Consider the following 26730-nt stretch of genomic DNA (forward strand, 5'->3'; position numbering starts at 1 on the left):
ATTAAGTTTTGATGTTGAATCAGATAATCTGTATGTTCTTACTCCAGCTAATCAGTGCTATAGTACCTTGATGACAAGTTGAGCATCTTATTGACCATAATTCTAGCTTGAAGAACTTTCCAGAAACATAGAGCAGGTTTATTATTATTATTATTTTAGATTTTATTTATTATTTGGAGTGCCTGGGTGGCTCAGTTGTTAAGCATCTGCCTTTGGCTCAGGTCATGATCCCAGGGTCCTGGGATTGATCCCCACGTCAGGCTCCCTGCTCCGCAGGAAGCCTGCTTCTCCCTCTCCCTCCCCCTGCTTGTGTTCCCTCTCTCGCTCTGTCTCTCTCTCTCAAATAAATAAATAATCTTAAAAAAAAAAAAGATTTATTATTTGGCAGAGAGTGAGAGAGCACAAGCAGGGGGAGCAGCAGAGAGGGAGAAGTAGGCTCGATCCCGGGACCCTGGGTTCATGACCTGAGCTGCAGGTAGATGCTTAACCCACTGAGCCACCCAGGTGCCCCCATAAAAAAGCTTTAATTCTAAGTTTCAGACAGGGCTGAGTTAACTACATAGACTCTGGAGCAGAAAACTGGAAACTCTTAAGTGGTTACTGTAACATCTGTCCCAGGTTGGTTAGTTCGACATTAGGAGGGTTTCACGATCTGATCTGAGAAATGTATGTCCGCCTCCCAGCACATGACCGAGCCACCTGTAAATTCTGTGGCCAATCAGTCAACACCAATTTCGCCTCATAGGCAGAGAGAAAAAAGGTCTCTCTTACTCCCACCTTCACACTTGGAGAAGTTTTCCCATGGACTGGTGCCTCCTCATTAAGAATGCGATTCACGAAAACAAGTGAGTTTTGTTGATATTGCAGTTTTTTGTTTTTGTTTTTTTTGCTTCCCTGGACGTTTAGTGGGAGACAGCGTAATAAATTGGAGGGGATGCAAACCCCAAATGTTGGGGTGGGATTATATTGGTATAATGAGGGCTCCAGAAAACAGATACATGTGAACGTTGAGAGTGGGCATGTGGTGATACCCCTCTCCTGCTCACGGAGTGACTGAGCACGTGTGCCCCCATGGAGCACGGATCCCTCCTGGATTCTCGTGGAAGCAACAACGACAGAGCTGCCATGAGCCCGGGCACAGGCTCTCCATGCATCTGCTCTAGCCGCCAGCACTTCCAACTTTACTCTCTGATGACTGCATTCGGTCTAGGTGGTTGTCCCCCTCCGTCCCAGGGAAGTCACAAAGGAGACAGATGCCGTTAAGAGTGTTTTCTCCCATGCATGTGACCGTGAACCATAGCAAAGGGTAAACACTCATCACAATAACCAGTAATTGTTGAATTGATACAAAGCAAACGTTCTATTGAATCCTCCCAGCCGACCTGGGTGGTAGCTAAGGGGTCACGACTGCACCTTCTTCTCAAGGGAGGAAACCACTTGCAGAGGGGAATGACTTGCCCAGGATCACAGAGCTGGTATGTTTTAGAAGTATTCAAATCTAGGGTTTTGTTTTGTTGACCTGAGACCCTTTATGGCTGGCCTGTTTATTCCTTCCTGAGTTGCTTGTTTATTCAAAGATGTTTTTAAAGCATCTAGTTTGTGCCAGGCACGGGCGACTCAGCGAGGAGACCGAGTTCCTGTCTTCCGGCAGCTTATAGGCTAATGGGGGAGATGAGCAGGTGAAGAAAGGTAATCCCAAATGCAGGTCCGAGACCTGTTTTATTTATTGATCTACGGTTTTCAAGAATCTGGATTGTTTTGGAAAATAGGAAGATTTTACTTAAAACCCCAGCTGTCTGGGTTCTCGTGATGAATCAGGTGAGGTGGTAACATTGTTGTCATGTTCTCCTGTGGCATTAGTGGGCTGGATAGAGCTAACCATGGGGACATCTTTTGGGGGCGAAGGACACCAGCTGGCCAGCCTGTCCGTCTCTGCCCTCCCTGCAGCCCCCCGGCTGGCCCCTGCATTTGGGTTCCCCTGAGTTGCAGTCGTGACTTAGGGAGATGGTGTTCTAGAATGGACTCTGGCCACTGCCAGGGTGGGGCGGGGATGAGTCCGAGCCAGGGGAGGCTCCTTGGAGGAGAGCATGTTGAGCTGTGATTTTCACAGAACAGAGAAAAGCCACAAATGCTCCGGGCAGAGCTCTGTGTCAGAGCTGACAGCGAGGCACTCGGTCACTGCATGATCAGTTTGCCAGAGGGAAGATGCTGTCAGACTGCCCTTCGTCCATGCACAATGAAGTCTGCTTTTGTGGGTAGAATCAGAATCTTTGCTAGGGGATTCGGCCTATTCAAAGGCACTGGGCTAGTCCAGCGTGCTCTTAGGTGGCTTGTGTGCAGAAGGGAATGGGAACGAAGAGTAGGTTTATGTGCTTTACTCAAGTCTAGCAAAATCCAAGTTTCCAACTCGCGCTTTGTGGTGGCTTTGTGCAATCACCTTTATCTCGTCTGCAAACTGACCGCTCACAGGACCCCTGGTATTCCAGGCATCGATTTTTTCTTTTAAAACTGGTGACTGCCCATGCCCCTCATCCCTTTCTGGAACCTGTCTCTGTGGCCATATTTCAAGATATATATATTTTTTTAATCATTAGGAATAATTTTTACAATTCAACCCTTCAGATCCTGACAATGTGTCAAGCCAGTGGGGAGAGCTAAGGCGCGTTGCATGATGCCAAAATATGGCTTGCCTCGGAGGGCTTGGGTTGATGATGTGGTGCTAAGCTGTCTTTGCTCTGAGATGCTAAAAGGCATGGGGGTGGGGAGCCTTCCGAGGTCCCCAGCTGTTCCTTGAGGTGGGCACTGGTTTTCCTTTCTCCCTGCAGCTGCGTGCCGGGGATCTGGGTCACGTACCAGCTAATGTTGCTGATCCCAGGCAACTTTTTGCTCAATAACCGTTTCCCAAATGGCTACTCGGGGGCTTTTCAGAATTCACAAGAACTGTCAGTTGTTATAGTAACCGGCCCCCTGCTGTCGAGTTGGCCCTGAGATGCCAGTCGAAGCTCTTGGAACAGGCTAACACGTAGTCATTAGACAAAAGCAGGGAGAGATTCGCTGCTGAAGGTTGCCATTTAAACATACTCCGTGATACTTAAAAGGAGGGATTGGTTCTGTTAAGGAGGAAAGGGATGGATACATTTTTTTTTTTTTAAAAAACAAACTGACTTTTCAGGAAAGGGCAATGCCTATGTTGAGTCTCTGCTACATAACCAACACCTGTCTTTGGATTTCTCACAATTAAGTGTCCTCTCTCCCAGGGTCGATTGTGTCTGTCCTGTGGGCTTGCTCAGGTGGCCCCCTCAGTTATTCAAGGTATTAGTTACTGGTTTTATGGCATTTGCTTCTCAGCGAAGTGTTGTCAGTTTACGGGTGGTAGTTTTAAGCGCCTGTGATTGTGTGTGAGGAAAAGCTGCGGAGATAGCCGGCTCCGCTCCAAAATTCCCGAAAGAGTAAATCTGGCAGAATTCAGAGTAGGGCTAAGGGTTGAGAAGAAGTCTAAATATTTTAGGAAGCTGCAAATTTCAAGTTTCTATGAAGATTTGCAAAAACACTCCCAACACACTCGTGATTTCTTCAGATTAATGTTCATCGCTGCACCGAGTACGTTCATGATGTTTTGAGGACAGTTGTTGTAGTTCCAGAAGGTACTCAATAGAGGGAGACAGGGAGTTCTGAATTACAGCACGATCCCTGCCCCCCACCTGACCCACGCACCCTTTTTAATCATATTCCCCACTTTCGGCTTCTCCAAGTTTTGGTTCCTGTTCCAAGCACTTTTACCCAATATAGAGGCTAATGATCCTCAAAATAAATGAAAGGTGGTATTAGAAGAGAAACCTAACACTTGAGAATTCAAGGATGTTCATCCCAGAGTAAAAACTACCAAGTAAATCAGAAGCTCTCCAATGTTCTTTGGAATCACACACCTGAAATCAGAGTTCTGAGTGGGGCTCAACAGAACTTCCAATGAAAGAGAACTTTACTACAAGCGAGTTTGCCTTCGCTTTTCTATCAACAGAGTTTGCGAAGAATAGGAATCATTCCAGTGTGAATAGCCTATAGGGATAGCCTAGGTTGTTAGGGGATTAAATGTAATTAAGTAAACACCTTCCAGTGTTCCTATGGAACAAAAAATAAATGTATCTTTCAAAAGCTAGAAACAAGACTCAAATGCTGCCGTTACTAAGTTTTAAGGGGAAACTGAATATCAGACCTAGTATATAGTGGTAGACTGCTTCTCTGAGGTGTCTCTCCCACCAATTCCCCAGTCTGGTTTGTGAATCAGTAAAGTGTCTGGAGATGAGAGGCATGCATGGAGAGAAGACAAAACCCTGATTGGTCTAACGGCACCACATTCACATACATTTGCGACGGAGGGGAGGTTCAGATGATCCCCAGGATATTCCTGCTGAGTTCTGTTGACTTTAATGGTGTTTTAAATGATCGCATTTGCCAAAGCATCACATCAAAGGTGGAAGGTTAGATATATGAATGGGAAAATCCAATCATGATTGGATTTGTGATATCCCTACCTACCGTTAAGACCGGGAGTCATACAGGTTTCTAACCTGTAACAACCGCTTTTAAGAGCAAAGTTCCCATGTCGTATTTCTTAACTAAGCACAAAAAAACCTTGATAAACCCAGTCCCCTTTGTGTGTGTAAGCTTTCTCTTTTGAAAATGCCCCAAATTGGGACCAGTGATGGGTATGTCTGTGTTAGGTGGAGGGAGGGCATCCATGTGGAACTCTTGGTGGCCAAATTGGGACCAGTGATGGGTATGTCTGTGTTAGGTGGGAGGGAGGGCATCCGTGTGGAACTCTTGGTGGCCAACTGAACGTACTGTCTTCCATACCTGTTCTCTTTTGTTTTTTGTCTGTTTAGAGGGTGTAACAAAATAAAGTCCAAGGGCTCTCCCAGACGTTTCCGTGAAGTGCCTTCTTCTGGGGAGAGAGGAGAGAAGGGGAGCAGGTGAGGGGCGGTCAAGCTTAAGGGGGGATGCCTCTTTGGCCGGGACTGGCTTGCTGGATTTTTGTTTTGTTGCCCTGGGGATGAAAGTCCTTTAGACAGCACAGTGCTGCAACTTACCTGTCTTACCCCAACTCCCAAAAGTTAAGAATTGCAAATACCAACACAGCTTGCGGGTAGCTGGTAGCAATGAAAGTATGTCCCGCGTGTGCTTGCTTTGCTTTATCTGGCAGTTTTGGGGGGTTTTTATTTCTAGAAGGGGACATACTGGAATGTTCTATGTTGATGTGTCTGTATGTCAGTTGCATCCATTATCTTTCCAAAATTTCAGATGTTTGCATGTTTCAGAGCTTTAAAAAACAAAAAAACAAAAACGCATGCATTAAGCCTTACAAGTGAAAAATATCTTTTAGAAACCTAAATGTATAAATAAGCTAAGGAAGAAGAGTAGGAAAGGAAGAGAGAAGTGAGCAAATGGGGGATATAACGTGTTTTTCCATAAGAGTGAAATTTTTAAAAAATGAAAGCACACTCATTCTAGATAGCTTGAAGACTGGGAAAAATTATTGTCCTGGAATGATTTACAGTAAACCTTTAGAAGTCCTGATCATGTGATCTTAATCACCCCACATGAGCCTCTTGATAATATTTTTATAAGGCTTATCTAGGCAAACTCTACTTAATATTAATGTGGTAATTAATATTTTAATATTGCCAGTTAGGATAATTCACTAATATTGTGTTGTGAGTAGTTTCTTATTACTTTCAATGAACCAATTTATAGTATTTACCTTAGAATCTTTACATGAAATGATTTGTCTCCCTTGGTTGAGGATAAGTCAGATTATTGAGATGAAATTTTAGATACCCATCGACTCTAATCAGGTATACTTATGAGATCTGAGAAGGTAGAGTACAGGAATTGTGTAATATGAATGAGAAATTCTATGATCTACCTTCTTCTAAGCTACATGGTGTGGTTTTGGCCTTGTAGGGAAAAGGGGTAACTGCTGACACCGGTAATGTAATTATTCTTTCTAAGATCTTTTTACTTACTGAAGTCTTCAATGTTCTAATCTGTTTCCAAAACTCCAATGGTAAAGACCGAAATAGAATCCCCTCTGTATAGCATTAGTTTCCAAGTTCTAATCTTAGAGTACCTTCGACATCATGTAAATGCCTAATATTCATGCCCAGTCTGTTATAAATATGATGTGTTTCTGACTGTAACACATTAAAAAGTGGATCACCTCAGGGACACCACAGAGATAATGCACATCTGATGTCTACATTCTCTTCAGATGTGATGCCATAGTTAGGTGGCCCGTGGTTAACTCTAATTTATGTTCCTAGCCCCAGATGTGGGAGTGGGCTTACTGTAGATGTATTTTAGTTCCTAGGAGGGTGTGTTTTGTTACAAGGTGCTCAGTCTCTCTGGTTTCTTCTCTGCTTCTGAGTGCCGGAAGCTTGGGGGTAGCACAATGACTTTCATTTAGATCTAGAAGTTGAGCACTATCTTGGGAAGCCACAAGTGTTTATAGAATCCACCTGATTATGGATCCCATATTTTACTTTACTTTGTTGATAATATAGTAGCAAAGATAGACCTTGGCTCAGGGAGAGAGAGGTTCTCACTGTGGCTCTATCTCTTCCTGGCTATGTGACCTTAAGCAACTGAACAAAGCCCTCTGAGCCTTGATGTCATCATCTAGGTAGGTCCAATGATAGTTCCTTTTCATGGGGTTGTTGCGAAGAGGAAATGAGGGAGTACATGTGAGGTGCTTAGTGTATGTAATCTATTTCCCCATCCAAAGGATGGGCAACAGAGACTCTGGGCTCCCCTCTTGGGTGGCTGAGGTGGGACAGCCCCGTGGCGGTCTGAGTCCTGAGCAGTGCCCCTTCTCCTCACTGCTGGATGGGCTTTGCTAATCAATCCATGATGAAGGGTGGGCCAGATCGAGATCCTGTCCTCCAGGGGCTCGGATCTCCCCAGTTCCTTATGCCGGCTGCCCTGCCATACTCTGTTCCTCCAGAGCTTACAGTTCCTCGTTCGTCTTGATGGCTGTGTGTGCCGAAGACCACCAGCCCACTCTCCCCTCTCCTCCCTCCTTCTATATCCCAGGAGCATTGGCAGCAGCCTCTGACCCAGTTCTGTCCTCTGCTGCACTATAAAAAGCCTCCCAGAGAACAGGGGCCTCACCCTCCCCTGCCAGGCTGCAGATGTATCAGGGAATCGGGGCGTCAGCCTCTCATCTCCTGCCTTGGCCTCTTTCTCTCCACTCTCATTTCCTGTCCTGGTCTGCATCCCATCCAAAATGTGGCAGGGAATCAGGAGAAGAGCCCAAAAAGCTGCCCGAAGAGCAACCCTCCAAACAGTTACAATAGCTCTTGCAAAGTCTGTGCACATAAACCCGAGGGTGATATCCATTCGCCCATTTGGTCTGACCTCACTTGCCTTGAACAGTCCCCGTGCACAGTGGGAGGAGGAAGCCTGTGCAGTCTGAGGGTGGACAGAACCCTTAAAGCAGGACACTGGCTACAGGAAGTGACAGCCGGTTATCCCCCCAGAACAGAGAAGAAAAAAAATAAATAAAAATCAGACCTACGTATTTAATTTTTCCAAAAAAAAAAAGTAGTTGCTTTAAATTTTGAATAGGTAATACTTGACGCAGTTGAAAATCAAAGAGCTTAATATTCTGTATACCCCTCCATCTCCATCTGCTCACCTACCCACCTGACTCCCTACCTCATCACAAATAGGTAACCACGACTGCTGGTTTGTTGTTTCTTCTTCCAGACATTGGGGGCGGGGTGTGTAAGCAAATAGGAACCTCTACCCCCAGATCTCCTTTTACACAGTAGAACACTGCGTACACTATCCTACGCCTTGCTTGTTTCACTTAACGTGATTTTCCTCTATGCGTCTGTGGTTTCCTCGTGCTTTTTTCCAGAAGCACACTGTTCCTTTGTATAGTTGTCCTGATTTATTTCACCAGTCCTGTATGGCTGTCCTTTTGGTTGTTCCTAGTCTTTTGTTATTACAAGCAGTACCAAGGTGAATAACTTTATGTCATTGTGCAAGTGGAGAAGTCTATCTGTAGGATAAAAGTCAGGAAATGGGCTGTGTCAGGAGCGACAAGCATTTGTAATTTTGATGGATGGCACCAAATTGCCCTCCCCCGGAACCATACCCATGGTGGCTTCTCTCAACAACACATGAGCCCCTGTTTCCCTACACCTTACCCAGCATGGTGTGGTGTCAAGCAGGAGTGATTTTTCCAGCCTCATGGGTGGGGGGGGGAAATGGTGTGTTAGTATAGTTGGAATGTGTTTTCTCTTATCATGAGTGAGGCCGAGCATCTTTCACGTTTGTGTCCTTTGTGTCTCTTTTGCTCTAAACTGTTGGTCTTTTGCTCATTTTTCCTTTGCAACAATTGTTGGTCTTTTTCTAATCGAGAGAGATGACTGTCAGCAATCAGGGTTGCAAATATTTTTTTCCTAATCTGTGGTTTGTCTCTGAATTCTGTTCATGCTGTTTCTTCAACTTCATGTACTCAGATTTACCCATAAACTTCTTTTTTGGTTTCCAGATTTTGAGTCCTTGTTAGAAAGTCTTTCTCCATTCTGAGATGACTTACTTTAGTACCTTTATGATGTCAAAGTTTAATGTTAAATTCTTAAATCGTTTGGAATTTGACCTGCTTGATAGTGTGATGTCTAAATCAACTTTTCTCTTTCCCAGAGGGTCCCAAGTATTTAAAAAGTACTACCATAGAGCTGTTAAGTGAAAAGACATGTCATACCTTGCTAGATCCTTAAAATGACACTCTTCCAGCTAAAGTCTGACCGACTCAGTATATTAATGAAATAGTTGCTAAAAAGTGTTTACCAGAACACTGTATGTTACAGATGTTGAATCCTGTGCAATGAATAAAACGTGAGTTTTCGGGGCGCCTGGGTGGCTCAGTTGGTTAAGCGACTGCCTTCGGCTCAGGTCATGATCTCAGGGTCCTGGGATCGAGCCCCGCATCGGGCTCCCTGCTCCGCGGGAAGCCTGCTTCTCCCTCTCCCACTCCCCCTGTTTGTGTTCCCTCTCTCGCTGTCTCTCTCTCTGTCAAATAAATAAATAAAATCTTTAAAAAAAAAAAAAAAAAGTGAGTTTTCATTTCCCACCTCCTGCCCAAAAGGAGTCGGACCATCCTGTCCCCATTAACCGCCTCCATCCGTGGTAGATTGTGTCACTGCCGTGAAACAGTGGCAGGAGGAGAGGTGGAGAGTCCCTTAAGCCTCAGTTCAGAAATTCAGAACATTCCAGGCCAGCGTTCTAAGTGTGGGACAGCTACCTCAAAGCCCCCGACTTCAAGCCTTCTTTTCTGGGTAAAAGCTCGGACGACTGGGAAGTGCAGTCTAGAGCTCCCTTGCTTAACGCCAGCCACGACGTAAAAACCGCCCTGTTCAGGTGCTTGGTCCACTCAGAATGTGGTTTATGAAATGACCACTGCTGTCTTATCTCCTGGAAAGCATTAGCAGTATTTCCGTCATTCCTACGACTCTCCAGGGATTGCTTGGCAAACTTAATATTTAGCATGAAAGTGTATTGTGCTGAAACCACTTAGGTGTATATAATTTAATTTCCTCCCACATTCCTTAGATGCTAATTGCAGGCACTTAGTATCCTCCCATGAAATTCTTGCTTCAGAAATCAGGTTTTTGTCACTTGCAGCTGTAATAAGAGTTGAATGGGCCATCTCTCCTGACCATGTGAGACCCAAAATATTTTGAAACGTTTTCTCCTCGTTTAATATACATATCCTCTCTCACACCTCATCCATCTTCATGGCTGGGTACACTTTTCCTCTTTCCTTTTTCTCTTCATCTCCTCCTCACATCTGACAGGCTGTACTTATCCAAGGTATGACAACCCTATGTCCCGGGATTTCCAGAATTGCCCTGAGGTGAAATATGTCATTTGATTATTCCCCAAAGTACTTTGATATTTGTCAGATCACATGTGCCTTTTACGGTTTGGAGAATATGAAAATGAGCAGTGCAATTCTGAATTCTTCTTTCTAGGAGATTCCTTCCTGGAAAGATAATACAAGCATAAACTGAGCTGTACAAACAGAATCATTTCACATACAGTAAAGGAAACTGAACAGCAAGTGAGTGGTTGCATCTGAAAAAAAATCTCAACTCAGAACTTACAGTGGGCTCTTTTCCAAATGGGACCCCTAAGTTATTTCAAGCAGACCCTCCTCTTTGAGGAAAAGCCCAACAACGCCCACAGGCTTTTCCTTCTATTGTCTTTGTCACTTCAATTTCTAGAGACATTTTGCCCTAATAAATCAATCCACATCTTTTTAACACAGCTCTCAATCATCTTCCTTGAAGGCATGTGAATGTTCTCAACTTTCTATTTATAAGTGGCTCTTATTCATACATGGTTTACTACAACAGATCCATTCACGAAAGTAAATATTAATGTGATTTCTGTACTCAGCAGCATGAAAATAAATGGGATTATTAGCAGGCATGGCACTGTAAATTTAGATGAGGGCAGTATATAAATCAGTTAGGATTGCTTAATTAATATGCAGCAGTAGCTCAGCCAACTGCCCGTTCTCGTCTGCAATTAGCATTTTGAGCTGCACGCTGCTGACAAACTCCTTGTCACCCTGATATGATTATAAAACCGTTAAGCTTAATTGGAAGATAGTGACTGGGCTTCTGATCCCCACACATCGTTCGGTTATTTTGTCATCCCAGGTTCGTGTAGGACTCTAGGAATGGTGTTGTGATCTGCTCTTCCCTGGGCCCCAGCAGTGGTGATGTGGAGGGCGGTGTTGTAATAAGCCAAGGACCCAGAATGAGAACAATGGAACCTCTCATCGCTTGTGTAAAGGGATGTACACTTTGACCCAGATGTCTATATATCTCAGAAACCTCTGCTCCTGTAAGCAGGACTGGAAATGCTGCCTTTTGAGGACCCTTTTCGATATACAGTGGTGCTAAGTGGAATTCCAGACCTTTCCAATATTCATTCTTTCTGAACTCAAGATCAGCAGTTTGCTTTTGAAAAGTCTCTGTCGCCTCGATTATTCCCAGATTCTTGTCAGACGGGGCAGAAAGAGATGTAAGAAAGAATGAAGATAGCAAAGGTTATCTCTGCAAGTATTTGGGGAAAAAACTGAAGCAACAGAAAGGAAAGTCTTTCTGTAGGACTTGGGTCATTCTGGGTGTTCCGCGTTAAGGGTGTGTCTGATTCCTGGAAGGAGATGGGGAGGGAGAAGGGCAAGTCTAGAGATTTCTTCCTCATCTTCCTCGTTTGCTGCATTTTATTTGAATAGTAAGTCTCTGTAACTTGAGTAATTATTGATACTGATAAAGTACTGCCGGAGCTGCTGCAGTCGGGGAGTGTGTCTGTCTGTCTGTCTTTCATCCAGAGAACCAGTTAAACGCCCCGGGCCTGTCCTGTGCTGGCAGCGTGTGTGTGCGCTGTGGGGAGGGGGGCTCGGAGAAGCGACACTCACGGCTTGCTGCTACTGGTCGATATTTACTGCATCCTGAGGACATGCCCTGTGCTTTGTCTCAAGCAGAGAATCCTTGGCTTTTGAAAAAGCCTCTCTCTCCAAAATCTCTCCCTTACCTAAAGGAATGAGAAGGTACTTTTAGAAATTTTAGTCCAAGATCAAACGTTCATGACTGTCCACTTAACGTGTCCATGGGCGTTTTACAAGCTCGACTGATCCATCCGTGCACGAGGCATCACACGGGCCCGGACCACAGACTGTGGGGTTGGGCTTGAGACCGAGGGAGCTGCTCGCTGGAATCCGTATCAATCTGATGAGCTACTAGAGAGGGTATCACACATTATCCTCTTGACTCCCAGTCAAGCCTTTCCTAGAAGTCTTAAAATTTAAGAGCCCGCATTAGTTTTCTAAAAATGGATGAATGAATGGAAAGTGATAGAGCAAGTGTGTTTGCATTTTGCTACTTAGAACTTTTCGTGAGTTGCACATCTATCTAATAGTCAAGCACCAGAAACACTGGGCTTGGATTTAGGAGCTGTGTTACATGAAGAATGTATACTTTTAAACGGTCGACTGTCAATTCAGTGCAGAGAGGCGGTTTTTCTATGAGAGGCACGTAAGGAGTGCAGCCACCTCAGGGACCAGCAAATGCACATCTCCCTTTTTGTTTGCATTCTGGTCCCCATACCCCTTGAGTTGGAACTGAGGAAAAATTACCTCGTGCCTACGGGGGTGTCTTTCTTGCTGCTATCTAGAAGCATTCGTGAATGTTTGATGTAACTCTATCTTGATATTTCTTCATGGGGATGAGTTTGGGAGAGCCGTCTAACTCTGTTTTTCAGTTTTGTTCAAGTGGCAGGACACTTGGAATAAGGACATCAGAACATCCATGAACTACTTAATAAGTAAATACAGATTCAATTCCATGACACAAACCAAAATTTAATTGGCTGGCAGATAAGCAGAGCAGTCCACAAAGGTGGCGTAAAGAGTCACTTTAGGAGGAAAAACTTTCACTTGAGGAATCTGCGATCTGAGAAGATACTTCTCCAATATGGGTGGCAGAACACGATGCTCCAGCTTCAGGAAATGCCATCCTGTTTCTGAGAACTTAGGTTCCAACAGAAACAGAGCGGAAGACCTTTCAAATTCTTATTTAAGTATGTGAGATGCAGTTTATTTTTTTCTGTATTTGAGAGGATTATGTTAACATCCTTGAATTCTCAGCTACAGTTTTTTTTATCCCATCTGGGACCCTATAAATTCTAGATGCTAGCTTTTATGGTCACTTTTAATGGTATGTGCCGTCTGAGACTGTTTTATTTCTTCAGTGGCTTTCTTAGAGTACTGAAGACTCTCTGGAACCATTTTCCCTGTATCACTGTGCTTCTTAACCAGGAACAGTAAACACCAGCATCCTTGGGGGAGTTTTTCCAGATGACACAGGCCTGTTCCCCCACCCTGGAACTGCTCAGCTGGAATCACTAGGAGTGGGGCTCCTCCAGCGTGGGTGTTTTAAAAGCTCCCCAGACCAAAGAGATACATATGTACTGCTCAGTGATAACCACCACTTGACTGAAACCCTATTGACGTGTACGCGTGCGCATGCATATGTGTGTGTGTGTGTGTGTGTGTGTGTGTGTGTGAGAGAGAGAGAGAGAGAGAGAGAGAGAGAGAGAGAGACTGACTGACTTCAGGACCCTCCAAAACCTAATTTGGATCATGACTGAGCCAGTCAGGGTCATTGGAAAAAACTTACCTGTTCTCACTTCCTTAAGGGAGACATATGGGTGGGGGCAGCAAGGAAGGAAAGGAAAAGGGGGGAAAGGGAAGAATATAAAAGATATGGTGGGGATCCAGCAGACTATAATTGGTAATTAAACTTGTAAATGTATTTTTCATTCCCAGCGTGGTCCACTTCATTGTTTTCCTTCCCTTTTTAAGGTATTTGCTAAACAAATATTCATTGTGAAGTAATGATAATTTTAGAAAATGGCCCTTTATGATCCAGAACCTGTTTCATTCAAGGAGGCATTTTTAGAATAAGTTAGTTGAAAGAGAATCGGACCTAGACAGAAATTTGAAATTGTATGCACAGGGACCTGCTTGAGCATTTTCAGAAATTCTGTCTCCATTCTCCTGAGCTCAAAATGAGAAACCATACTACCTCTTCCAACCCATCACAGTGGAAACATTTAGAGGCATGAAAACTTGTTTTTTCTTTTCCCTTGTTTTCAAAATCCCTGACTTGACTTGTTTATCCCTGGACACTGCTGAAGGCCAAAGACAATCTCTCATGGGACTTCTCCGAAAGGAGTGAGTTCAGACCCAATGTTATGTGGCATTGACCCTGGACCAGCTGCTTTTCTTAGGTATTAAACCCACAATGTCTAATTTGCACACAAAAGAGTTCACCTCACTGTGGTCAATGGTGTTGAAAAGTGGACACCAAACTAGCACCTGGATCAGTCCCTCACTCAAAGCAGACCTCCAGGGGCACCTGGGTGGTTCAGTCGGGTAAGCGTCTGCCTTCGGCTCAGGTCATGATCCCAGGGTCCTGGGATCTAGTCCCGTAGTGGGCTCCCTGCTCAGCGGGGAGTCTGCTTCTCCCTCTCCGTCTGCTGCTCCCCCTCCTTATGCTCTCTCTTTTTCTCTTTCTCTCTTCCCTCTCAAATGAATAAATAAAATCTTAAAAAAAAAAAAAGCAGACCTCTAGTAATTAGTGATTAAAGGGCTAAATATCTAACCATGTGACACATCCATAAAATGGGGAGGAAGCTAGCATTAATGAGTACGTCAGTTCCTGTTTGTTATAAGGGAGTTAGGTACAGTATGATTTAATTTTGTTACAAACACAACAGAAAACAGCCTGTCTGTGTGTCTGTATGTGGGTGGATCTCCTTGCTCCATTTTTGCTGCCCTATCCCCCGCTCATCACATGGCAGCCAGAATGAGCGTTTTGAAGGAGATGAGTCCGACTGTGCCCCTCCACTGATTAAAGCCCTTGGTTGGCTTTCCATTTCTCATAGATACCAGGGAAGCTTGTGCCCTTGGAGCTGCAATGGGCTGGCTCTTGGCCACCCCTCCCCCCTTTCCTCCTGCCGCCCTTCCCTGCTTTACCTCTCGCTTCCTTTCAGTTCCTACAGCATGCAAGCTCACTCTGCTCTTGAATGAGTTGCTTGACCTGCCTAGAGTGGTCCTCCCCGACACCTGCCCATGGCTAATCCTCTTCGGCCAGGTCTCTGCTCCGGTGGCGACCTCAGCCTGTCTTACTTTCTTCATAGCCCTTGACTATTTGAAATCACTGGTTGACTTGTTTATTGCAGATCTTCACCCAGAGAAGCACCTTGTCTGTCTTGTTGGTCAGACCACTCTGGCCCCTCATTGCCGATGATCGAGGGACAATAATAAAAGAGGAAAAGCATGGAAGAATATACCCCCAAAATGTTAATAGTAATGATCACTAGGCAGAGGATTTGGAGTAACTTTAATTGATTGCTTTTCCTTTTTGTTCATGTGTATTTCCTAATTTTTCTGTTGCCATCATATATTATGTATGTAATTCGCATGCTTAGCCAGGCTTAAGGAAGGGGCTTTAAAGCTTCTAAGCAATTGTAGAGGGAAGGCATTATCTGCACGCTCCATGCTGAGCAGAGGGTGCTGACTCAATGTTTGCTGAGTCCTTATTCTAAGGGAAGGTATTTCCCCAAAGTTCTATAGGTAGTTGCCCACCTGAGTCCTCGTGTGGGAGGAAAGTAGGTGTGACATGCACCGAGGTACAGATGTGGAGAGCTGTGTCTCCCAGATTTCTGACCTTCATCCACACTGGTGTACTTTTCTCTGACAATCACAGGGTTATTTTGCTCCAGGGAAAATCCATTATAAACAGCAACACATGGGGCACTGGGGTGTGATGTGCTTCGGTACACACTGCCTTTTTTTTTTTTGTCCCCAAAGAGAATGCAGAGCCATTAGCTCCACATGTAACAGTGAGTGAACGGTCTGCCTGCCCTTCTTCAGAAAAAGAATCGACAATATAGTTTATCCTTTCAGAGTGATCTGACTTGAGCAATGCCTTGGCCAATAGCAACTCTTCGTACTAATAGCTTTATATATTAGAAATTTAACAGGTATAGTAATTATGTCTTAAAACAGGAGACTCATTTGTTGTGTTTGTGTGTGTGTGTGTGTTTCCAATTAGTTCAAGTCTGACCTGATGAATTACATGTCATTTCAGTGTTAGAGAGCACTTCTTTGGGCTAGTAAGTTCTTGAATGGTCCGGTTTCTCAACAAAGGCAGGTTTTCCCTAGCTATGACACTGGGCGGTTAAAGTTTTACCCCATTTGTAAAGTCTGTCACCTGTGTTTTAACTTGAATGCTACTTTCTGGAAATCTGTGCAAATTTGAGGGAGAGAGGAATCCAAGATTAGAAAACTTGATGACTGATTTAGAAACAGAAAGAAGCTACTCCCTCAGACAAGCAAATCATGTGTGTGTGTTTTTTCACATGGATTTCCATCATTTTCACATTCAGTAGAAGATCTGGTTATTACCAGAGCCCTAAAACATTTTGTGCATTTCATATCCATGTAGTTTAAGTCAGACTGACTGACGTTCTTTCCAAATTTAGGTAAAGGCAGCTAACGATGAGTGATGAAAACTTGTTTCATTATTTATATTACCAATGCCAGGCAATTCGTAGGGGGAAAAAATCATTTTCAGCCCTCTGCAAGAGCAGTCCTGCAAAATGTGTGCCGAGTAGGAGTGACTTATGTTCAGAACCCCCTAATGGCATGGAGCAGCAGTCCAGATTGCTTCTAGAACAGTGCCCAAATGTACAATCGGCTAGAGCTGCTTCCCGTCTGGAATCAGGCACTGCTTAAAGAAAAATGCCGTGCCCAGCGGAATCATCCCAGAATACTTTGGATTCAAAGAGCAAAGACAACTCTGAAGAAAAGTTGACTTACTCTAGTGGTTGGAATGCAGCCCCCAGGAACAGTAAACCTGCAGTGTGTGTAGTCGGGGCTTGGTGTGAGGCGCCAGAGGAGCGGGCTGGATCCCAGGGACACCGAGCACCAGAAGGATGCCGCCTGCTTGGCTAACAGCCCCAGCAGTAGGGCCAGCTATTGTGAAGCCCCTCCGCCAGATGAACAGGGACCCTTCTCTGGTCACAATAGCCATTCACGCTGAGCAGCCTCATTAAATATTCAGCCTGTGCTTCCGGCAGCTCATTAGGGCCGCAGTGAGCAGTGACGTGGATGCTGGAAAGCCGAGGGCCAGCCAGGATCAGTAGGCAGAGGCTGAGTGAGCTGCTGATGGCTTTTCTGTGAACTGCCTGTCCTATGATGACCAGTGTTTGCTCCCTGCTTTGCCTGAAGTCCAGGTAAAATAATACAGACAACAGGCAGGGGACACCCGCGAGCTCTAAGTTCTTACCTCTGATGTGGTCTGGCCAGGGCCTTGGATTTTGAGGGCTTGCCCCCTTCAAGCCCTCTGACCCTCTCGGAGAGCTGTCTGTGGCTTCGGGGGCCTTTGCTGAGCACTAACAATGTGGTGCTATTGTGTACTTGGGGCTCTTTGATGACCGTTTGGGAGGGTTAGAGGTGTGGTTTTGAACTTGGTGCTGGAGGTTTAGAAGACCAAATTACTCTTCTGTAACAGGTCAAATTTAGAAATATTGTGTGTGTGGCGGGGGCGGGGAGGGGGGGTGCTCATTCTAACGGTTTGTGCATTAAGTTTTGCTCCGTTGATGCCAAGTGTTGGTGGATTTGAGCAGTTCACGAGTAAGCTTTTCCCTGTTGACTATCAGGAGAGATATGGTACAATAAAAAACAAAAATAAATATTCTTCAGCTCTTGGGGATTCTTCCAATAGACGGAATGTTGTCCTTCTTAAATCTTGTTACTTTTCCATAGGCTTGCACTCAGTGCTGTGTGGTATTTAAAGCTGGTAAAATCTGTGAAGGCAGAATTGAAAAAAAAAAAAAATGACCTCAAAATGTATTTCTCTGGTCTCACTGTTTGCATGTTTTTCTCTTTCCTACACAGAAAATGTTTTCAGACAGCTCATTTCTATGTGGAAGATAGCAGTTCACCTCGGGTGGTCCCCAATGAAAGTATCCCTATTATTCCTATTCCGGGTAAGTAAGACACACTCTTCTTTCCAATGGGCTAATTGTTTTTCTCTTTTGTTTGTACTTTTATGTGACAGCCATGACAAAATACTATTTTCCTAGCCTTTGAAAGCTTGCCCTAAGAGATCCTTCACTGAGGGGGATTTAATGAAATCTTTGCTCCTTTACATATCTGCAATGTGATAAAGTCCTCTTCAAGAGGAACAAATAGCTATGAGTTTATACAGGATAGACTCACATGCAGGGAGGGGAGGTAACAGTAGACAAAAGGGAAAGCATAGATATTTGCAATCCACTTGGACCAGGTTTCATTTTGATAGGCAACTTGCGCTTACATTTTTTTTTTTTAATCACAATTTGTGATGGTTTTCTCCTAAGATTCCTTCCTCTGCAGATACTTTATCTTAGCGTTGGAAGTTTTGCTTCTTAGGATTTTGTGGGCAAGTCTAGGGATACACTCTTGGTCCAGAGCAATGAAATATTTCACTGGTCCTCAGGTAGAAGAGATGAAACACTCAGTTGGTGTTAGGGGTGGGGACTGGTGGAAGACGCTGTAGTGAATCCTAGCAAATGCCATAAATACTGAGAAGTGCAGCAGCTGGTTGGTTGTAGTAGATGGGATGTGGGAATTGAAGATGGTCCCACCATGTATATTTGGCATCCCTTCATTTTTGCCAGATTTGAACTTGCTTCCTCTGGGTTTATGTACTGGTACATATCTATCTTTAGATATCTCTGACATCCATCCTCCTGACGTTAATTACCGTTCTGTAAACAGAGGCACTGCTTTTCGTCTAGCAGTGCGTCCACACACCTGCAGCTCTGCTCATTCTCCAGAAAGGTCTTTCCCGTCTCATATGCCATGTATTGATCTTGTTGGCTTATTGTCTCCTCCTCCTACAATGAGAGCCTCATAAAGGCAAGTGGGTATCTCCTTAGTGCTAGAATAATACCCGGCACATAGTGGGCATTTTTAATTCTCTGAATAAATGAATTCATGTCAGCAAACCTTTCTTAAAGTTCTTCAGAGGCTCTATCTGTGAAGCTCAGAAGCACAGTCGTTCTCTTGGTGCCATGGAATGCTTCTGTTGTTTAAAAACCTTCACAAGGGGCACCTGGGTGGCTCAGTCGGTGAAGCGTCTGCCTTCCGGCTCCGGTCATGATCCTGAGGTCCTGGGATCGAGACCCCATCGGGCTCCTGGTTCAGCAGGGAGCCTGCTTCTCCCTCTCCATCTGCCTGCCGCTCCCCCTTGTGAGCACACACTCTCTCTGTTAACTAAATAAAACATTAAAAAAAACCTTCACTAGGTGCAGTTACGGTAGGGGAGTTAATTGGACCTTTATGTGTCGGTATATGTGAAGTCATCAGGTATTGCTGGAATTGGCCATGTTTTCTCCATTCTGGTCACCTTCTCTCATGAAAGCTTGTCACACAGAAACAAGAGGGGTAGCAGAAAAGTCTCTGGGTAAGTTCCCACTGGATCATTTCATGGCTGCTAACCCATTCCCAGACAGACGGGATAGGTTTTGTGTTCCCCTCCATTCTTCTTCACTGACCCTCACCCTTGAATCTTGGTAGAGGAAATTGTACTCCTACCTTTGAGAGGAGAGGAAGCAGACAGGAATCCTCAGTCTTCCACTTGCATGGAATAAGTAGTTTTGTCCAATCTGCAGGAATCATGTGCTAGCACGTGTGTATAATCATTTTCCTCTTGCATCACCTAGAATATGTGTTGACCTCTGGAAAATGCCTAGGAGCTTCTCTCTCCTCTGAACTGAGTCATCTGACAGACACAGCTGGTGGGTACCTGAACAGCTGAAATCCATTTTATAAGGTTAAATGGTGAGGTACTTCTTGGGCTATCTTTCAATTTTTATTTTCTTTTCCCACTGGATAGGGAATCAGAAAACCTAGGATCTCGCCCTGCCTCCGCCGTGAAACCTTTGGCCAGTGCTTTGACCTCCCTGAGCCTGAGTTCCCAGAATCTGTAAAGTGAGCAGGATGCTTGATCTACTTGCACTTGAGGCAGTGTTAAAACTCAGATGAGATGTTATGTGTAAAAGCATTTTGGAAACTCTTAAGCCAGTTGTTGAAGCGTTCCCTCCCAAATCATGGTACTGTTCATCACAGTACCTGTGGAGAGTGAGCATTTGCCTGGTACTCAGGTTAAGATTGTCCCGAACACTGAACTGCATTCACTGGGTGTGGCCCACCACGCCTTGCTCTTTGCCTTGGACTTGAGGATTTTCAGTTCACTAGAATTCTCAGAAAATGCCAACCCATTGTTCCTGCCTTGCTGCACCTCTGGGTAGGTGTTTCAGACCAGAAAGGCTTTTGAGTGTTTTCTCCCTCATTTCCCAGCTACCTGTTTAATCACCAGGGTAAATACAGTAGTCCTCCCCACCCGCCCCCCCTTTTCCATGAGGCATATGTTCTGTCACCCCCAGTGGATGCCTGGAACTGCAGGTCTTATCAAACCCTATGTATACTGTTTTCTCCTATACGTACATACCTGCGAGAAAGTTGAATTTATAAATCAGGCACAGTAAGAGATTCACAATAATAACTAATAATAAAATAGAAGAATTATAACCATGTATTGTAATAAAAATTATGTGGTCCCTCTCTCAAAATATCTTATTGTACTGTCCTCACTGTTCTTGTGATGGTGCGAGAGGATAAAATGCCTGTGGGACGGGCTGCAGTGAGGGGAGTGACGTAGGCGTTGTGACGTAGCATTCGGCTACGATTGTCCTTCTGATGGTACATCAGGAGGAGGAGGGGGATCACCTGCATCTGGACCGCAGCTGCAGGTACCTAAAACCCCGGATGAGGGGGACTACTGTACTCACAACCCAAGGGCGTTTCTTGAAACGTGAGTATTTCCTAATTCGTACTCGCTGGTGGTGTAAGTACATGGAAAGATAATTGCTTCAGATTCTCCACTGACTGAGAAATCCGTGGTGGTCAGTTGTCCCTTGCTAGACATAGTAAACGCAACCTTGAGCTATAACGCAGCTGTGGAAATGAAGTAGTTGGAATGGGGTAGTGCAGTGTGACAGTAAAGGATGAGAGGAACCAAGAGTGAGGCCACTCCTTCTCTGTTTTCCCAGATGGCACAGCCTTCATGGGGGGGAGCGGGGGATGCCAAGACCAATCAACTCATTTCACCCTTAACTGGGAAGAAGTTACTCTCCATGACCTTTCTTTACAGATTTTTCAATTTCATCCCATTCTCTCCCTTTTTCTGAAACAAAACCCCCACTGACCTGTTTAATAGTCCCATTTGTAAAATACTTTGCAATTTATGATGCACTTCAATGATCCATTATTCTCTTTATTCTTACGGTTTCTTCTGGTTATTAGCATCCAACTATGTCATGCGTAAGAAATTCAATATAGGAAAAACACACTTTTTAATAAATTCAGGAGTTATTTTCACTCTGGTAAAGCTTTCAACCCAACTTTTCCTTAGTGGAGACCTCCTTGGGATCCTTCTGAATGATTTACCTGAGGAATTATCTCGTTCTTATTTCGAAAAATAGTAGGATATTTACAGAATTCATATGGAGTACTTGTTCTACCCGCTAGACCTCAGTTACATATTTTTTTAAGATTTTTATTTATTTTTGTGTGAGAGAGCGTGCGTGCGTGAGCACACAGGCAGGGGTGGGAAGGGAGGAGCAGAGGGAGAAGCAGGCTTCCCACTGAGCTGGGGACTCCATCCCAGGACCCCGGGATCATGACCTGAGCTGAAGGCAGACACTTAACCAACTAAGCCACCCAGGCACCCAAACTCAGTTATAGTTTATCTTTGTTCAAAACCTAATAACAGGGCTACTGGGCCTCCAGTTTATCAACCTTTATCACCTGAACTCCTTATTTCCTATAACTGATTGTTTAAAAAAAGATATTTCCAGACAACCACTCTAGTAAACTGAACCATTATACTGGTTTAAAAATGTTATGGATGCAACAGGGTAAGATAGAAAATTCAGGCACCAAACTGTTATAAAATAGAGCTTCTAGGTCATCACTAGAATGTGCAATAAGCTCTGTTCCTAGGACTTCCTTTACATTTAACCTTGTTTTTAGAAAACATCATCATGCAAATGTATTGAGCGTTTACTGATGACATGGTTTATTTTCACTACAGTCAGCCCTGTGGAGACAGGTGCAGTGGAGAGCCTCATCTTACAGCTGCAGAAACTGAGGCTCAGAGACCCTATTAATTTGCCCAAGCTGATGGGAAGGGTGGAGCTACCACTGGAATTGTGGCTTCAAAGCACAGATGCGTTAAAATGGCTCTGCCACCCCTTGGCATGCTCTTCTGACAGTTCTGGTATCTCAGGACTTCAAGCTCCTCATCTGGGTATTAATTCATTAAATCAAGGCATTTCAAATACATGTGAATATCCCCTGTAGTTTCCCCCACCCCAAGTTCTTGATGATGATCTTCCACCAATACTGACCTTTTGCCTCTCCGCTGAATTCTCCTACAGCCCCTCTGAATAGTTTCGTTATTCTTTTGTTGAAGTTCCTTCCTTATCAAAAACTCACCTCTACTTCTGTTCCCTGGTCCCTTTTCTTCTCTTACTTTCTAAGAAAAGGACTCTCCACCCACCTATACTTCCATTCCCTGTGCAAAAATAGGCCTAGGTGATTTAAATGACCTAGGGAGAAATTTATAAATATGTTGAAACTTTTGGATGATTCTGCTGCGGTTGAATTTCATAAACAGCTCTGGTCTTTAAATCCTAAACAGCATAAGTGGAATCAGTAAGTTACATTAGATTTTTAAAAAGTATTATAAAATAGGCAAATGGTTAAGGAGAGCTTTGCTAATTGATCACTCATCCCTTGGAGATAGCCATTTATAGGAATTTTTGAGGAATTCTGAGTTAGTAATTTTACTTAACTGAACTGAAATTCAGGAGTTTAGAATCTTCAGTATGTTCTCCTGATTTAACATAGCAAAGACAGTCTTGTCAGAATGAAGACATTTTTTTTTCCTGATCTCACCTACACTTACGTAAAATGTGGAAATGCTAGATAATGTGAATGTGATGGCTGAGGTTGGTTAGCCACATTAGAAAGAACTCTTCTTCGGATGCAAGAGTATTTATCCAAAGTGAAAGAAATTAAAGAAGTGCTTTTGAAGTTAGGTTCCAATCACTATAGAAGTGATATTAATTCTTTAATCAGGAAAATTTGGAATTAGAGTGCCTGCTCCATATAAGGGAACAGTGGTTAGATGGTTGGTTGGTTTTCCAGGCAAGTTGAACTCCGACTTGTGCAGGAGAATGAAAGGGGCTTTGACTCTTAATATTTTTCACTAAAGGTTTTTCAGAATCGAATGTTCCGTGGCCATGGGTTCTCCATTGTTACCCTGGGAGGGTAAAGCATAATTGAATGCATGCAGTAACTTAGCGATCAGTCCCCTCGTAATGCTTTCTAAGTAATACTTCTGTGACATTTTTAAGATACTGAAGTGGTCACACAGTTCCTTTAAGATCCATATTCATCTTAACATCTGCAAGTACTTTTAAAAATCTAGACTTTCCAATCAGGAGATATTCATTTTAAAGGACAGGCTTCAATAATATTTTCATTGCAGTTACTGAAGCATTACGTACATACGTCATCTACAGACTATTTTCACTGCATTATAGTATTCTTTCAGACTTTAATTATATTACAGCTTTTTAAAATCAAAACTTAGCTCCTGAAATTAACCTGATTATTGAATGTGTTGTATGGACTTTTCCAAATGTGCATATTGTCAGGCACAAATGTCCTTAGAAATGCTTTTCTGTGGAAATTAGAGGCTCTAACTTGCTAATAAGAGTGTTACAAAATGAAATGTTGCTGTTAACCAGTAGCTTGGAAATCCAGAAATGATTCATGCCTTTCCAGCAGTTAAAATACATCTTAATAATTTGAAGGTCACTGGCTTCAGCAGGGTGCCAGCCTATAAAGGGGTTTTAAACATGCAGTTTAAAACCCTTGGGATTAAACCAACCTTGTTGGCATATTTTATTTATACAGAGATTATCTCCAAAGGAGATTCATTGGTCTTTTGACTATAATGAAGCCTTTTCTTTATTGACTTCATTGTGTCATAAATGAAAAGAGATTTCTTTTTATGGCAGGAAATAAAATGTTCCAATCTCCACAACACTCCTTGCATCCAAAGAGTCTGATTTAGACAAAAATCTATTTGTTGTGCCCTAACGCGGAAACTAAAATCCCAATAATGTTCTTTTATTTCATGTTTGCTTTATCTTCCTAAGTGGACACAGAGGTATTACCAAGTGCAGAGAGAGGTCTGAAATTGGCCTCTGGGAGCTGAACAGGCAGGCAAGAAGGGACTGAGTTCCTGAAATCCAGGTCTGTCCACTAGAGAGAGGGCTGGTAAACAGCCCAGTTGTGGGACTTGGGGAAGCAGGGGGTGTAAGGTCTGAGCAGGAGGGACTTGACCCAGGGACTGTGTTGGGGCTTTATAGGTTCCCCCTGCAGAGAGACAGAATTGGTTGGGATTTGGCATAGGGTTGCGGGAACTGCTGTGGGTTAAAGGAACTTCACAGAGATGGGTGGCACAGTGGGTGACTTAAGGCCCTCTGGAATGGGAACGGTAATTATATATGTACCCGTACCCTGCTGGTACGGGTATTTTCTTTTTTTTTTTTAAAGATTTTATTTATTTGACAGAGAGACACAGCGAGAGAGGAACACAAGCAGGGGGAGGGGGAGAGAGAGAAGCAGGCTTCCCGCCGAGCAGGGAGCCCGATGCGGGGCTCGATCCCAGGACTCTGGGATCATGACCTGAGCCGAAGGCAGATGCCCAACGACTGAGCCACCCACGCGCCCCTGGTACGGGTATTTTCTTAAGTGGACGTTAAGCCAGTCAACCCCAGCACTAAGCGTCTTGGCAGGAAGGTAAACACTACAACACTTCATTTTACCTGGCATAATCAACGTGATCAGAATACCAGTGTGAATTTTCCAGGTTGACTGAAGCTTACTGTTAAAGCTTAAGTGTATCATTTCATTCCTTTTAAGTCAGAAAGTTTCTTCAAAAAGCATTATTGGGAGGCGCCTGGGTGGCTCAGTCGGCTAAGCATCTGCCTTCAGCTCAGGTCATGAGCTCAGCGTCCTGGGATCAAGTCCCGCATCAGGCTCTCTGCTCAATGCGGAGTCTGCTGCTCCCTTTCCCTCTGTGCTCTCTCTCTCTCTCTCAAATAAATAATGCTTTTTTTTTTTTTTTTTAAGATTTTATTATGGTTTTCTGCCCTCTCTAACCACGTATATTCAATTTAAGGCCTAGAGAGAGGTCAAATAAGGTGGAAGACACAAGGCTTTGGAGTCAGCCTGGCCCCATGCCTGATAATGACAGTGGACCTTGGCCAAGCTCTTGGGTCTCTTTTAGCCAGTCTCCCCATCTATAAAATGGGTAATCACAGCCCCAAATCAGGGCCACGCATGTAAAACAATTAGCACCCAGCAATAAATCCTAGTTATCAAGCATTTACTAAGTGCCAAGCACTCTTGTAAATACTTCGGTCCTCTGTTGACTCTTCGTAACTCTCTATGAAAAGTCATTATTATTCCCATTTTATAGATGAGCAAAGGGAATTACAGAGAGGTGAAGCCACACCACCAGGCCATCTGGCTCTGGCTTTTCCACTTACACCACTGCCCCTAGGTGCCTGGCACACAGGATGCTTTCCACCATCGGTAACAAGAATGACAGCGAGACAGTTTTACTGAGTGACAGGCTGAAGACCTGGCCACGGAACCACGTAACGGGCTGAGCCCTCTCTGGCACCTCCCTGGGGTTGATGTTCAAGAACAGTCTTGGCTGCTGATTTTTTTTCTTTCTAATAGCAAAAAAGACAAGAAAGCGAAATTCTTCCTTTTCCGTTTATGTTATTCCTGAAGAGGAAGAGAAAGCAAAGTGAGCACGTACAAAGAGGTTAGAACCATAGACCAGTATAGGGGTGATTTCCCTCTACCTGGCTCCAAATTGCAAACGAGAGACATAGCCAGATTCTGGAAACAGCTTTTCCCTATGTTCAATGCGTTATTCTTTATTTCTTACAGTGCTTTATTTAACGTTAATAATCTCGAGCTCTTTTTTACCTCCATGGAATCTCACCTTTGGTACTCTCTTCTCAGTAGATGTTCACCCTCTCCAAATGTGCCTCTTTGGGTACCTACAAACCAGAGACTCATTTCAGACTCCATCAGAAGTGGTACATAAGGATGTTGACCAAAATATTAAAGGCCTCTTATATATGAAGTTTAATTCCAACCACCAAAGGCTGAAATCTTGGAACAAAGTGTAAATAATACCGAATAACAATCTCATTCTGAAGGTGCTGATTCTCAACTGTGACTATACCAAACATCTTATAATGGGGTGATTTAAGGATGACAGCAGGGCTCTCATTTTTGCCTAATTTAAATCTTTGGTATCTGAAAATTCTGTAACTAAAAATATTGGCACAGAATTAAACAGGAACATTTTATCCAAGATACTCCGTTTAATTAACCGAGATACTGTTTAATTTCTTGTTCTTCCTGGAAATTGTGCTTGGAGAATGAAGACAAATCAGGTATCAGTATGGAGGAGCACAGGCCTCATGTTCAGTGCACCAGGATTCAGATGGCATGCTTTGGACATGTTGCTTCCTTTGCCTTGTGTGTCATGTGAGAACAATGTCCCCTTCACCTCGTTCTGGTAAAGCTAAATGTATGGAAAACATTTAGCACAGTCCCTGGTGACCAGTAAGGGCTTAATACATGGTGATTCTCCTCTCATTCTACTGAGTCTCTCTTGAGATTGTTTCGTTTTATCATCACCATCTCCCATCTAAACGGTAGTTAGTGAAAACCGCTTCCTTTGACTCAAGCTCGTATTTTTTTTCTTCATGACCACTGCGTTGGTAACATTTATTCTCACCTGAGTTATCAAATCCATCCTTTTCGTGACATGTGGAGTCTTCACCATGTAATTCTTGCTCACCCCTGCTGATAGTCATCGCTTCTCCAACACAAATGTGCCCTTGGGCAGACACCCATCTCCCTAATGTCTG

The 26730-nt window shown here is 43.9% G+C and overlaps 1 protein-coding gene across 4 annotated transcripts in view; it reads left to right on the plus strand.

Annotated features, from left to right (window-relative positions):
• The window catches only part of PTPRG (protein tyrosine phosphatase receptor type G), a 701636-nt gene that overhangs the window by 619249 nt on the left and 55657 nt on the right, over nt 1-26730 (plus strand). For 3 of the 4 annotated variants that reach the window (XM_032411651.1, XM_032411652.1, XM_032411654.1), the window contains 2 exons: nt 4884-4970; nt 17546-17637. In XM_032411651.1, coding sequence (XP_032267542.1) covers nt 4884-4970; nt 17546-17637 — 179 coding nt within the window. The remainder of the gene's footprint in view (nt 1-4883; nt 4971-17545; nt 17638-26730) is intronic. The other variant, XM_032411653.1, reaches the window with a different exon arrangement.

The sequence above is a fragment of the Phoca vitulina genome, unplaced genomic scaffold, assembly GCF_004348235.1.
Source record: "Phoca vitulina isolate PV1807 unplaced genomic scaffold, GSC_HSeal_1.0 scaffold13, whole genome shotgun sequence".
In the NCBI taxonomy this organism is placed as follows: domain Eukaryota; kingdom Metazoa; phylum Chordata; class Mammalia; order Carnivora; family Phocidae; genus Phoca; species Phoca vitulina.